At 51.6% G+C, this 14,401-nt stretch overlaps 5 protein-coding genes and 1 pseudogene across 5 annotated transcripts; 4 read left to right on the forward strand and 2 right to left on the reverse strand.

The window, feature by feature from the left end:
* Positions 1–7: 7 nt before the first annotated feature.
* SAPIO_CDS7334 lies at positions 8–658 on the forward strand (annotated as a pseudogene; the record flags this gene model as incomplete).
* A 1,216-nt stretch (positions 659–1,874) lies between these two features.
* Positions 1,875–2,746, forward strand: SAPIO_CDS7335 (uncharacterized protein; the record flags this gene model as incomplete). Its single annotated transcript, XM_016789217.1, has 4 exons — positions 1,875–1,887; positions 1,970–2,218; positions 2,340–2,616; positions 2,686–2,746. The coding sequence occupies 4 exons, from the start codon at positions 1,875–1,877 to the stop codon at positions 2,744–2,746; spliced, it is 600 nt and encodes a 199-aa protein (XP_016641044.1).
* Positions 2,747–4,923: 2,177 nt separating this feature from the next.
* Positions 4,924–6,403, forward strand: SAPIO_CDS7336 (Aryl-alcohol dehydrogenase (NADP(+)); the record flags this gene model as incomplete). The annotated part of the gene is made up of 6 exons (XM_016789218.1): positions 4,924–5,060; positions 5,137–5,210; positions 5,327–5,422; positions 5,522–5,667; positions 5,748–5,872; positions 5,938–6,403. The coding sequence occupies 6 exons, from the start codon at positions 4,924–4,926 to the stop codon at positions 6,401–6,403; spliced, it is 1,044 nt and encodes a 347-aa protein (XP_016641045.1).
* A 516-nt stretch (positions 6,404–6,919) lies between these two features.
* Positions 6,920–7,493, reverse strand: SAPIO_CDS7337 (uncharacterized protein; the record flags this gene model as incomplete). Its single annotated transcript, XM_016789219.1, has 2 exons — positions 6,920–7,151; positions 7,249–7,493. The coding sequence occupies 2 exons, from the start codon at positions 7,491–7,493 to the stop codon at positions 6,920–6,922; spliced, it is 477 nt and encodes a 158-aa protein (XP_016641046.1).
* An 847-nt stretch (positions 7,494–8,340) lies between these two features.
* On the reverse strand, positions 8,341–9,491 carry SAPIO_CDS7338 (uncharacterized protein; the record flags this gene model as incomplete). Its single annotated transcript, XM_016789220.1, has 4 exons — positions 8,341–8,559; positions 8,623–9,025; positions 9,105–9,321; positions 9,473–9,491. 4 exons carry the CDS (start codon positions 9,489–9,491, stop codon positions 8,341–8,343), a joined length of 858 nt encoding a protein of 285 aa, XP_016641047.1.
* Positions 9,492–12,442: 2,951 nt separating this feature from the next.
* SAPIO_CDS7339 (uncharacterized protein) lies at positions 12,443–14,126 on the forward strand (the record flags this gene model as incomplete). The annotated part of the gene is made up of 2 exons (XM_016789221.1): positions 12,443–12,609; positions 12,695–14,126. 2 exons carry the CDS (start codon positions 12,443–12,445, stop codon positions 14,124–14,126), a joined length of 1,599 nt encoding a protein of 532 aa, XP_016641048.1.
* Positions 14,127–14,401: the final 275 nt, after the last annotated feature.

Raw genomic sequence — 14,401 nt, forward strand, 5'->3', positions numbered from 1 at the left:
AGTCACGATGCCCGCTATCGACATCCCAATCGCACGACCCCTCCACCTCCTCCCGCGCGACGACGAGCAAACTGTCGGCTCCGTCCCCTCCGCCTACAGCGACCTCAACTCCTCCCCTCACCCCGGCGTCGTCGCCGGCATCGTCCTCGGCTCCATAGCCGGGTTCCTCCTCGTCATCTTCCTCATCTACACATGTCTCAACATCGCGCCGCCCGTCTACAGCGAAACGGCATCAAGTTACATAGGCGGCAGCTCGGTGCTGACGCTAGGCACTCTAGGTAGGAGGCGGCGAGGGGGAGGAGGGTCACGGTCCCGCTCGGGTGTGAGAGTGCGGGAAACTGTGGAGGTGAGGATGAGGGAGAGCGGGGGCGGAGGTGGTGGGGAAATGAGGAGGCATAGTAGTAGGGGAGGTGCTCCGCGCCCGATTATTGTTGATGCCGAGCCGCCGGAGAGTGATAGTGAGATTTATGTGGAGAGGAGAAGGAGGGTTAGTAGGGCGAGGGCGCCGCGGACGGTGAGCACGGTTAGCGATGACGATGAGATTGTTGTGGTGGAGGAGGACTTGTTGCCGCCAAGGAGGGGGAGCAGGAGGGCAGAGAGTAGTACGTATGAGTCAGAGAGGAGACACAGTCGGAGGAGGAGTAGCAGGGACTATTGAACTGCAGGTGGTTGGGGGAGTTTCTTGGGAGTGTGCGGTTGGTATTAGTTGGGAAAGGTTTGGGCTTGGGCTGTCGGACTAGATGGTTGAGGGTGGGCTCTTTGAATTGTGGGTAACGAGGTATATAGTTCTGCCTGTCGCCTTCTTTTCTTTTTCGCAGGATTTTCTTGGATCTCAGGGGAAAGGTTTTGCTGCTTCTCTATGATATCAACTAGGGCAGAAAAGGAGTGGCTCGGAGGTTCGGACTGCGGGGAAGTATCGCGGATGGGGAGATGTTACGAAGCTTCGGAAAAGGAAATATGCAGAAAACATGTACGAGGATATGGCGTCTACGATGGGACTTGGGGCTTGTCTTTCTTTTCTTTACGAGCTGTTTTTTGGTACAATATAGTGCCTAGCAATGTCTAGTCGAAGCGTGAGGACTTGTAGCTACAACTATTGAGTTTCAAATGTTCCGTTTTCAAGTGAGACCTTGTTCGGACTGAACCAACCTGGGGTTCCTGATTTCGTACCTGTGCCTTCAAAGCTTCTTGCCGCCAAGTTTTTTCTTTTTTTCCCCTGTCGTGTCACCACTTGCAAGCAGGAAGACGAGATACCTGTTTTATACCTTGGGAGAAACATTGTGTCTGGAAGTATCATCAGAGCCAAGTTTTCCTGCCCTACGAACGAAGTCGTTAGATAGTCCCGACCTGACCAAGAGAGCAGCATCAAATGGGATCAATCGTCGCCCCATCTTCGCTCTCCCGCTGCCTCCGAAAACCCATCTATGACGACACTTGACGCCCGATCTAACTTGAACGGGCACTTATACAAATCGCCACGAAGTACGAAGTAGCTCTCACCTATCGCTCGACCTGCTTCCTCTCTCACATGCAAATATATCTATCATTCATTCCTCACTGTGTTCAACATTCCTTCCCATCTCCTGCATCACCAGATTCTCAGTTATAATAAATCCCAAATTCTCGCCAAGTTGGGCGAGTCGATTCAGCAACTCCGCAACTCAATTGCGATAATCCACATCAGTACCAGGCACGCACTCGCAATTCTTTGGAAGCATCACTTCGCATCACCTCGCATCACCGCAAGAGCTGCCCCGATCCCCGTAACCACCAAGACAACCACCACACCTCCAACGATAGGAACGACGAGCTCCGATTCAACCCTTCAAGCTTCGAGGCTGGCACAATTCTTGGATCTTTGAATACGATTCATCATGGATCACCCAGGTTAGATATCAAGCTCTTCACTATTTTTGAAAAGAGAAAAAGACAATTCTTCCGGTTGACCTAACTCTCCTCTCACCCGCAGTCAAGGACATCAAGTCCCTGATGAAGAAGTTCGCCTTTGGCGTACCCGACGATCAACGCGATGCTTTCAACACCTACTTTCTCCCCACCTCCTCCTTCGTCCATCCTCTCATCCGAGTTCCTTCTTTCGATGACATCCACATTCCATATCTCCCTCTCCCTCCCATAAACTCGCGTCACATCACTCGTCTTCTCTATAGGTTAAGATGCATGTTTGTCGACATTTCTAGCTTCAATCTCGAATCCGCAGGTATGGCTTCACGGCCCTCTTATTATTACAACAGCAACTATGATGCTAGTGCCTTTTGAGATAAATATCAATTATATCAAAGCTACTGCCACGCTAAACTGACATTGACTTTCCATTTTAGTCTATGATCAACGAACGGCTACACTTACAGCTCACATCTCAGAAAACGTCCATCCCAAATTCATCCCCTTCCACTCGCCAACGATCAAATCCACTCTCATCTTTCGTCTCGTTCAACGAACCCTCGATGCTCAAGGTCAATTCCTACCCCCATGCGACCCCGAGGATCCCTCTGCTCCGGGCGGACGAACCCGTCTGTACATTGTCGAGCACGAACAGCTCATTCAGCCCAGCGAAATCCTCAAAGTTGCGCTGCCCATTGTCGGCTCGGGTATTTGGTTTTTGGTGCAGATAGTGACCACATTTTGGCTTGTTGTATTGGCCTCCCTCCTTGTTCCAATTTCCAGGCTTATGCCAGAAAAGGTAGTGAAGAATGGGGACACCATCGCTGTCCTCAAGACAGAGTAGGGGGGGTGTATTAATAGTGTGTCGATTAGTATGGCGAACCCATGTATGAAATGCTCCCAAACCATATTACGAAATTGGATCAATAAATTTCTGCAGGCCGTCTCGCATCCGTTAACCATCCAAGTAGAAGGGCTGGCGTTGTTTACCTCCGGTATTCATTGACATCCCCCCAAACCATCTGTTGTAACGGGCGGCACCTTATCTCTGTCGGTTGCTGCTGGGTGTAAGATGAATTCCCTCCAGGAAGGGAATCGTGGATCTGAAGCAGAAATAATAGGCATTCGGCCACTCCACGAGAGAATTGAGGGATAGCCAGCGCTTTGTGGGCTTTCCAGTGGACAAGCAAGCGCCGAGAAGTAACTCGGCTTCGGCGAGGGACGCCGGAGCGGTGTTTCTGGAACTTTCTCGGCGAGATCGTCAAGATTCTCTTCGTCCAGCCCCCCGCTAAATTCGACTTTCACATGGGGTTGATTCCATGTTAGTGGTCGTTCTTGAAGACAACTTTGAGAATGGCTTAGTAGGGTTCTCACTCTCACCAATGTTCTTTTCGGTGCTAGGAAGGGAATGGCGTGGAGTGTGACCACTATTCACCCAGGCATCAGAAGAAAAGCTGTGCTGTACAGAAGCCTCACTGCTTGGTAACATGCTTGGTAGCCGGTTGCTAGTATTTGCTCCCTCGATCGTGACATCATCGTTAGTGTTAGTCGACGCAAGAACACTACCATTGGCGGGTGGTAGCTTTGAATTATCTGTGGCTTTGCGAAGACCTCGCCTGGCAAGGGACAACGTTCCCACTCCTGGGATAGCTCGGGGCTTGCTCCTTGACGCCAATACCATGTTCTTTCCCGGAACTGTTTCCGCCCCTTCAAAACCATCGTTGCCCTGATACGCAGCCGTCCCTGGAATAGGCCGCTCTTTCGATTGGCTTGGGATTTTAAATCTCGACAAGTTCGGTGTCTCCCCGGGCATCTTAAAATGGCCAAGCCTCTCGGGCCCGCGTGGGCACGAGGGCTTACGTCGCCTACGCCTTCTGCGCCTTATAGGAACATGGCGAGCTGACTGGAATCTCACATGGCTTTTCGTCATGTGTGTGGGGCCTTCCGCTACACTTTGGTGGGTAGCATCCGAGGACGCACCCCTTTTCTTACGGTCACCGGCGTGGGCTAAGTCGGAGCTAGGCGATTCGGAATATGCTGCTTTCCGTGTAAACAACCGAGAGCTGCCATCTTCCGAGATATCGACCGGCTGAGCTGGCGGGCCGGTCGAATAAGACCGCCTCGGAGAGGAATGACTATCTTCGGATATACTGTCATCCAGAGGAACACTGATATCTGAAAATCTGAAAATCCGTACCCCTCCTATTAGAGAGCGCTCTCCGGCAAATATCAGGTAACTTACTCGGCCACTAGCAACCCGAACCCGTAGGGTCGTAGATCCAAGAGCGATTCTCCGGTCTCCGAGGCAGATATACCCTCAAACGAGTTGACCTGAAAGCCATGACCAGGGACTGGGATTGCCTTGCCGTCCCTGTTCAGGCCTGCGAGTTCTGAAACTGGCGATGGACGGAGGAAGAACCCATGTTGAATGTCAGTAGGTAAATCCATAGCAATTCCAGATAGAGGGGAGCCGATTTACTCATGACACTAGTATGCTCGCCAGAGTTCATGTTCCTGCGGTGAACATAGAACTGGATTTGAAGCCATTGATTTATTGTGTAAACCTCGGTCAAGGTGTTAGTGAAAGAAGAAAGAGCCATCAATCCCCCGTAGACCAGCCTAGTTATTTAAGGAAAGAAGGACCGGAAGCAGTTCTCTAGAGGGTGGTGTACCTCTTGAATTAGGAAAGAGCTGCTACTGCTGCTACTTCTACTACTGAAGTACGGCTAAAATGTGATCTCACTTGCACATACTTCTTATGTTGCTAAACTTACGTTGATCTCCTGCACAATAACGGCTTCAAATGTTCCATGAGAATCACCCTGGAGGTAGATGAACAGACTATGAGCTTTTATGAAGGATCTTTTCAAGAGTTTGTGGCTAAGTTTATTTCTCAATCTTCGACTTTTCCCTTCTTGTACTAACTACCAACCACTCTCTTCTCCAACATAACCTATAATCATCTCCAAACATCATCAACTAAGAATCCTAGCTTTTCAATACATCACAACACTAGACACCATGGTGCATAACATGTCTAGCATCCCGTCTCCTCCTTCTCCTAAGAGCCCCTTGGGCCGATATCGCCTGCTCTCTCCCAGTGCATCGGTAAGAGTAAGCCCATTCTGTCTGAGTGGAATGAACTTTGGCAGAGGCTGGTAAGCAAAACACTCTAACATTTATGAACTACATACTGATGTGTGATGGAATGCTGATGATATTTTATGTATATAGGGATGGTGAAGGATCCTCCCAGGACGAGGCTGAAACGGTTCTGGATTTCTACTATGACCATGTGTGTTGCCTCTGTAAGGACTCACTCTGGGGATACGGCAGAGACTGACCGAACTACTAGGGCGGTAAGAACCGAGCGGATTGGCAGTCGGTAACCATCACCTACCCAGCTATTACTGACATGGCATAGGTAACTTTATAGACACTGCCAACAATTATCAAGGAGGCGAGTCAGAGAGAATCATTGGTGGCTGGATGGCGAGGAGGCACATCCGAGATCAGCTTGGTAAGCTAAAAGAATAGAAGTTCCTAGTCCCCTGTATATACGCCCGGTTTCGACCAGGGATAAACGTCCAGTCGACTATTAACGCCGAAATCAAACTAGTAATCGCAACCAAATACTCGACCAACTTCCGCGCCGAACACGGTGAGGGCGAGATTATGATAAATTCCACCGGCAACAGCGCGAAAAGCCTGACGACCTCTGTCCACACAAGCCTGGAGAATCTCCAGACTGACTATATCGACATCGTGAGTGCCGTTCACCGTGAGATGGAACGCGATCTCCTAGATAATGGTATTTGTTGGCTGACTCTCTCTCTCTCTCATAGTTGTATGTCCACTGGTGGGATCAGGCGACCGACTTCCCCGAGCTCATGCAGTCGTTGAATCACCTCGTCGCCGCCGGCAAGGTCTTATATCTTGGGGCGAGTAACATGCCTGCCTGGGTAGTCAGGTAGGCGATATATATCACGCTGGCCATTGGGTGTTATATCCTAGAAACTAAATGTAGGCACACAGCCGGGCCAATGAGTATGCCCGCGGCCATGGTCTGAGACCGTTCTCCATCTACCAAGGCCGCTGGTCTGCCGCTAGCCGGGATATTGAGCGAGACATTGCCCCCATGGCCCTATCTGAGGGTATGGCGATAGTCGCCAGCGGCGCCTTCAGCGGTCCTGCGTTTTCGACAGCAAAGCACCGCGCAACCTCCAAGGGCCGGAAGCCAACCCTCACCGACAACCAACTCAAGTTGAGCAGGGCTCTCGAGGCCATCGCGGGAGAAAAGAGGACAACGCTTGGCTGCATCGCCTTGGCCTATGTGATGCAAAAGCAGCCCTATGTCTTCCCTTTAATCTCCAACCCAACGATCGGTTTGCTCGAAAGAACCTTGGAGGCCATAATCACCAGTCTGAGCAAGACCGACATGTCGCGCATCGAAGCAGCCGTCCCGTTCAATCCAGGGTTCCCTCTCGATCTCTTATTCTAGAATGGCAAGGAGATAGATCCCTGGCTACCTCGGGCGGGAGGCCACATCGACTACGTCCCTCGCCAAGAGCCGATCAGACTTACTTCCGAGAATCCGCGAGAGCCGAGCTTCTGGAAGGATGATTGGAATAATAGAACCTCCCCGAGGCAGCATGAGAAGGACCGCAATCGCCATGAGAGATGCGCGCAGTGCCAAGCAGAACGGCGGCACTCGGCGGGTTCGCAGGGCGGCCCGCAGAAGCCGTACAGACCGGCATACAGATGGCGAACCGATGACTAGCCACGACGATATTCGGATTGAATTATTGGGTATTGGGTTGTTGGAGCGTAGAATTTTCACTTTTCTCGATATAGGTTATCGTGCTTGAACCCTGGTAATGCAGTGAATAGATCGTGTTCGAGAGACCCCGTGGAGTCTACCTGTTCGGCAATTCTCGCTCGGTCGCGTGTGTCGCGTCTGAGATGTGGCAGGTCAAGGTAGTAGGTAGAGTCGCAATCGTTCTCCATCTCCTTATTATCACCGATCACTCGGCTGTTTCCTCGTAGGATCAAATCCCAAACAGACGGCCGTCGCATAGTCCCCATCATGGCTAATGGACACCATCGCCATTTGATCCACCTCCTCGCCCCGTATAACGGCGACGATGGGCCCGGATTCCTCTCCGTCGGACGTAGGTCGAATGACAATATCGTGAAACGTTAATCGCCGAAATGGGTGCGCCTTGAACGCGGCTTCTTTCGCTGCGAATCTATTTTCTCGCCGAAAATGAAAGTTAGCCCCTCCCCTTCACCGTCATCGATCGCTTGAGTGCGGAAAACGAATGGAAGAAAAAAAGGACAACGAACCGTCCAGCAACAAACTCCGCCACCCCAACATCACCACCCCTCCACGCCTCCTTCCCCCAATACCCCTCGCCCAAAGCGCTCCTCACGCGCCTCAACCCCCTCTCCTCGGGCGAGAGCACGCGATCGACAAACCGCCTCCCGCGCTTCGGATTCGTCAGGATGGAGAGGATGCGCGAGACGCGGCATATGTCGGTGCCGATGTGAAGGGGGATGGGGAACGGGAGGATGGGTCGTGGGGGTTTCATTGTGTTTGGGGGTTTGTTGGGGAGGTTTCCATTGTTGGGTTTGGGAGATGGTTTTTTCCGGGATTGGGGAGTTGAGAGAAGGGGGAAATTTTTATTTTTATTTTTTTGGTGGTGAGGGAGAGCTTTATCGATAAGAGCTCGAGAGATTATCGCGGGATTCAAATAGCGCAATTTGAATCTTGGTTCGCTCCACTCCATCCCGATCGTTCGGAGTCCCGGCCCGGCATGGGTTCGGAGCCTAGTGATGATGAAACCCGGCTTCGTAACTTCAGAACCGGAATGGATACAAGCGCACCGCGACATCCCCCTTCCGAGGATTCGTTCCTGCCGCTTTCACTGTCCAGTTTCTGCTTGACGCCTCTCTTCCTCTTACGCCGAATGAAAGGTCAAAGAAAAGGCAGTATTAGTTCCATTACTGATTGATACTGAGCACGGGATTCGTGCAGTATTAGAAAAAACAAAAACAAAACGATAACCATCCACCAGACTCGTTTCAGTTGTAACATTATGTGTACTGTCCATCATATGCCAGCTTGACTAGCATTCCTGGTAATGCCCATAAAACTCTGTGTGACCACACTTTTGGGGAGAAGAACGCAACTGGAATTAGGTTCGTCAACTCTCTTGCGTGGGGCGCTTCACCGGGAAAGACGATGTCCGGGTGAAGTGTGAGAAGGAGGCAGGTCCCTCGCTCCATTACGGCCCGCATGCATACCCATATTCCCTATACCAACACACTACTATCGAGTCTCGAGAACTCACACGACACCTACCCCTTCACAATGTGTGACTGATTTGAGAGTCACTAGGCTCAGCCGCACATTTCTCCCACTCTCATGTTCCCCGCTTAATTCTCGTCGTTGAGAAGAGGAGCGCGCTCCTGGTCGGCGGGAGGGGGGGCTTCTCGTCGAAGCCAGACACGACTAGCGACAGCGCTGCTGCTGAGGAAGAGGGTAGCCATGCTAACGAAGGCAAAGATCCACTGGAGGGCGACGACCCGGTGGAAGAACTGGCCAACACCGAGAGCAGCGGAGAGGATACTGAGGGAGAAACCGATGGTGTAGTCCTGTATCAAGGCACGATATGTTAAGTATTACGACGGTGCACCATCGGGACCAGGAGAACCAACCTTGAAGATCAACAAGCAGAAGTGTCCAAATACGGGGATGGACCAGATGAAGATGTTGGCAAACACTCTGTCGACAAGGTGATCGGGATGGCGGACCATGAGTGCACCATTCCAGTACAAAGCAACGAAGGCCCAGGCCAGAGGTCCCGACGCAGAGGCGATGTGGATGAGGATTGGGTTGGTGCGGTGGAGGAAGTACAGATTCAGGAGGTTGAAGAAGTTGATGACCTGAACCACCTCAGCCCAGATGAAGTGGGAGCGGACGAAGAGCATCACGAATCCGAAGTGGAGCAGATTGTTTAGGATGAAGTGGCTGCCGACATTGGCGGCGGCAGTGACGCGGGCAGCGTCGCTAGAAAAGAGCTGGCTAATATAGCCGACTTGCAAGAGGAAGAGAAGAATCCTGCCATTTGACCGCCAGTGAATAACTGCAGGAGGACTAATAGGGGATCACGATGGTCGGAAGGAGGTGATGAACATACCAGTAGACGCTCGCAATAATGGGATTTAGGGTGAATCCAGTGGGGTATAGGTCGTTAAGATCCCATATTCTCCTCCTGATCGTGAAGCCATCCCGAGGTTCTTCAACAGTATAGTAGACCGAGGTAAGGACGGCAAGCAACCAGGTCAGGAGAGTCAGGACCTTGTATGCTGTGATGGACTGGGGCGTATGAGTCTCGCGACGGGCGAAGGGGTTCCCTGAAAGATGCAGACAAACGTATGTTAGCCCATGACTATTTAGAGCACTGGATGTGTGGTTGGGCGGGAATGCTAAGGGCTCTCGAGGGTGCTGTAAGGTGGGTTCATGTTCATGTCGGGCCATCACCAAGCTATAAGAGGGGTTCCGTACAGGCGTTGTAGTCGACCATTGTGTCTTGTTCGTTCGGAGATTTGGCCGGTTCTCAATGATCTAGGTTTCGCTCGGTCTCGTGTATCGGATATTTCCTTCTTTTCGAAGCAGGTGTAGTCGGGTCAATAAATTCAAGTTCGTGGGCGAGATTCGATGGAGGTCGAATTCGTGCGGTTGATGGTATTTCGGAAAAGGGAAGCAAAGTGGGATGGATGGGCACAAGGATTGGGTTGTCTTGGATATTTAAAAACAGGCGATTTTCGAAGCAGACAATGGGGGATTGATGTAATGGCAGCTTTAGTCGAGGTGCTACATGGTGTGAGGCAGCTTTGCTCACTCGACATAAACTACTTCATACGTTGGGGAGACGTAGGTTTTACGGATTATGAAGGTAGCAATCTATGACGGAAGGGGTCAATGATGCAGTAGGAGCGGCAGATGCAGGTCGGACCTTACAATTTGCACTAGGTAGTGGTACAACTGTACTCGTAACTGGAACCGCATAAATTGATGGTGATGTTATGGGGTGTCATGGTCACCTGTGGGTGGTGGGGAAGGAGCTTGAGGGAGGGAAGGAGCAGTTGGACGCTTGTACAGAAGTGGTACTCATGTACTAGAGGGGTAGCGTCAGGCATGTGCGATGTGCAAGAGAAGCAAGAGCACCCAACATGCAGAAAGTACATGAGGGATACACTTTGCAGGAAGTTACGAAGTACATAATTACGCGGAACTACGGGGTGCATGCGTCACCGTCGTTTTTGGCCTCTCATGTCTCAGCTCTTCACCCCATGGCCTCTGCGTGGAGGGGATCGATGCATTGGATGCACTGGATCAAATGCCTTCGAAGTGTTGCTTCGGGACTTTCATCAAATTTTACAACCACCAGAGAAGGCCTGGGAGCCTGGGACGCTTTTGCGGGAGAGGGGTAAATCGAGCTCTGTGTGCACTGGCTTTTAATGTTTCTTGCTGCCTGAAATGAAGTGGTCCTTCCCCTCACGGCCCACGAACATTGCACAGGTAATTTATAACTACGGGGTAAGTGTGGAGAGATTTGGGTTGCACCTCGCAGCTTGATTTGACGTTTACGTGCGGTTTATAATCGAAGTCCCGCCTACAGAGAGGGATTGGGCGGTTTTGCAGGGACATCGTTTGATCGTGCCCGGTTTTCCGACTGCGGCCGGGGCCGGACCTAAAACCGGGCCACCTGATGAATATGGGTCCATGTCCAAATCCCGGGCAAGAGCTGGACAGACCCGGGTACGCCTTAATGTTCTCTTTTAGCCTCTTTGAGATGCAATTTTTTTACCTCCACCCACCGTCCGCAATAACCTCGTTGCTGCCCTCGACGTGACACCAAGGGCAAGACCCCCTGCATCGAGCGATCAATTGATGTGCTAAATGTCTCTCAGGCAGATTGTTCGATAGGCCTTCTTTGCAATCACCAAGGGTCGTGTACCGCAAACCGCATACTGCAATACAGGAAGCACCTGCCACGGTATCGGATCCTCATTGCCCGGTACGCGACACGAAACGCGAGGGTGAGATCCCATCCGAGTTGTGAGTTGTGCTGGTGCATCGTGGTTTAGAAGTGTACTAAGTAGAGAGATGGATGGTGTCTTGGTGTGTCTGCATGACCAACCCTCAGAGCCCGGATTGAATTGGAGGGCCGAGACTGATGCGGACTGGCCCGGACTGGACACTCATGTGCCATCCTTCGGGCTCTGTTACCTTGGCAGTGCGTTTTATTGATCAATTTGGAGTTTTGGAGAAAAGAAAAGTATTGACCCCTCACTGCCAGAGAAATAAATGTACCAGCACCTGGAGGACGTCTGGCAACATGGGCGATTCCCGTGATTAGACCTTGAGGGCTCCAAGTTTATCGTGTTAGAGTTGAGCTAAAGTCTTTTGCGACAGCTGAGAGTTGTCCTCCATCCCCCCCTCTTCACTCGCACGTGGAGTAGTAGTAAAATAGTCGAGGTACGAAGGTAGTCGAATTCCACTTAGTAACGGGTTCACCAACTGACTGTTACTGAGATGACGGGAGAGGGGGTTTGGGTGTGCTCGCTCCTTCTCCCTTGTCCGAATCGTCAGGTCCACTTAGATAATCGGTCTCCTTGCAACTGGCGGTTCATTGACGGCGCGGTGTGTGCCTTGCAATTGCGGGTGCTGTTCCAGCCACGTCGTTCTTCCATTTTCAGCGACAGCCACCGCCAGAGCCACCACCAGAGCCACCACCACAGCCACCACCACCACAGCAAGGAGAGTGCCTCGACGATCAAGGCGACCCTGAGATAAGTGCGGAATGCTCGGCGAAGGCGAACTCCCATGCAATTGGAAGTTGGAACATTGAAGAAACTGATGGGCCAAGGGCCCTCTCTGGGGGACCCGGCGAGACGGGAGGCTTTTGGCACCCTGAGTTTCCCCTGCCCAGGTCAGTTTCGGTGCCAGGCTTATATGACCTGGCTCACCTTTCCAACCACAATACGACACGGCACCTGCTTGCGTGGGGAAGTTGAGCGTCCTGCATTCTGCTGCGTTGATGCCTGTCACACCTTCCTCTCTTTATTGGTCTTCGTCACCACCATCAGCTTCATGGACCGCGAACCGCGAACCGCGAACCCTCTAATCTTGTCGTGCTAGAATTTGCATCCTGTCCATTTCGCTCGCCATTTTGTAATTTCAGAAATGTAGATATATATGTTTGAAACTTCCATATGGCGGCGGCGTTCCTGCTCTTACACTTAATATCTTGTGGTAGCCGGAAACGACTATCAGCGCCAGCTCACAACGACCAATCTGGCTCAACATATAAAGCCTCTCTCAGCCTGGTCGTTCATCGCCTCCATGCCTGATGGATTTATGCACGCCCTCTCCCCCGCGAATGCCCCTCGGTGATCTCATCGGCCTCCCACACTCCCCGCTTAGAGAAAACTCTCTCTTTTCTTAGACTATGCAGCGTTTTTCTGCATCATGCCTCGACAGAACGTGACAGACGGAAACCGGAAAAAGAAGAACCAACCGCGTGTTCCTGATGAAAAATGGGACAAAAACAGATGGACCTTTGCCGGCCTCTACGATCGAATGTCCCTCCAAGAAGTAGTAGAAGTGGCTCGAAGAGAGCTGGATTTCCCTGCAACGTAAGTCCGCTACGCCTTGGACAGAGCTTGTGCCCTTGGGAGTATAATGCCATTGTTCGCTCACACAAAGAATACGCTTTGACAGCGAGAGACAATTCGTCAACCAGTTTAACAAACATGGGGTCTATAAGAACCGCGCCGCGGGCGACTCCCGGAATAATAAGCGACTGCTCAGCGCCGCCGACTTCCACCAGGCTGTTTCCGATGGTCGCCACGCCTTCCCCATCTACTGGACACAACTTTCCCAGTGCACGATACCGAGGCTTTTCTTGGACCTATTGGTCAACTGTGCCAGGACTTGCGAGGCGGATGAGGCCGTGCAGATAAGGGAATACATCAATAGGCTTATCATGGAGCTCAAGGGCCGTGGAAGTGAGGATGGTATTCTGTTCTGCCACCTTCTCTACATTCTCCGAGGATATATTGCTCGGCGAGTTGGATATCAACCGCAGGACATGTACCACACACAGAACACGCAGGATACGCAGGACATTGCCCGGATGGTGCGCGCTGGAGTTGAAGGCTTGATAGCCCAGGCAACGCGCAATGCACAACCCCCGAGAACCTACCCCAAGATCATTGATATTTCCAGCTCGGTGGCCCAGACAACGCGCAACCCGCAACCCTCGAAAACCGGCTCCAAGGTCATTGATATTCCCGGCTCGATAACTCAGGCAACGCGCAACCCGCAACCCCTGGAAACCTACCCGAAGATCATCGATATGCCCCGATTTATGTTGATCAACTTCGGCTTGGATGAGTACTCAAAGTTGATGCAAACGGGAGAGCAAGCGCTGGGAGAGGCGGAGATCTATGGAAAGGATTGGCGAGAACAGATGATGCAAACGCTTCTCTGCAACCAACAACTACCGAAAGGCCAAAAGAGCCAGTTCCTCAGAATCCTGCCCGACTGTCTCGCCTGGTGCATCAAAAAGCTCAACGGACCCTTCGAGAGACTCCCTCCCTCCAGCATTCTAACCGCAGGCGACCGCAACGACCCTACCTGGAAGGCTACCGTTTACGTCTTCTGCTTCCTGTGGGGGTGCTGCTTCTACGATCTCCCAGGAAACTATTGTCCCTGGGCCCGACTCGTTCTCAAAGGTTTCGGCATCACGACATCGGAATTTCTCTTGACTATGACTTCGATGATTTTGACGACGGTTTCCAGATCTCACGCTGGGGATGCGGCGGTATCTACCAATGGTCACATACTGGAAGAGGCCACGAGATCCTCCTCCCCCACGGCTCTCCTCACCTTAGCCCGCGATGCTGCCGTGGCGTTGGGGGAGCCTAAGATTGACCTCCTTGACCCGTTCTTGGATGAGTATGCATACCTTACCTTCCCTTCCCCGGTCCCCGTCACCTCGGGAGAACGGCGTTACATGGACGAAATATTTCAGTACACTAGAGAATTCATAAGCAGATTTTCCTTTCCCGATGATCTGGGATATGATCAAGAGAATCCACATGTGAGTTTGATGGAGGAGGGTACAACGGGATACGATATGATGAACTAGGCGATAGCGAGGCTTCTTTTCTGTTCTTTCTTCTCCCTTTTGGTTTCTCCTTCATTCTTATTTTTGGTTTTCTTATCTCACTTTTCCTTCATATTTTCATGTATCTAACTAACTCCACCCCCCATTCGGTGGTTTTCGGGGGGGCAGGACCGGCCAGTTTCTTGTCTATTCTCTCATCTCGACCTGCTTTCTTGTTTTCGATGCATGTCCAAACACAGGTCCGATGTAACACGATTCTTAATGTAACAAGTTCTCTTCAACTTTCTAGGAACAGT

This window comes from Scedosporium apiospermum, assembly GCF_000732125.1.
Source record: "Scedosporium apiospermum strain IHEM 14462 chromosome Unknown SEQ_SAPIO_0110, whole genome shotgun sequence".
Taxonomy (NCBI): domain Eukaryota; kingdom Fungi; phylum Ascomycota; class Sordariomycetes; order Microascales; family Microascaceae; genus Scedosporium; species Scedosporium apiospermum.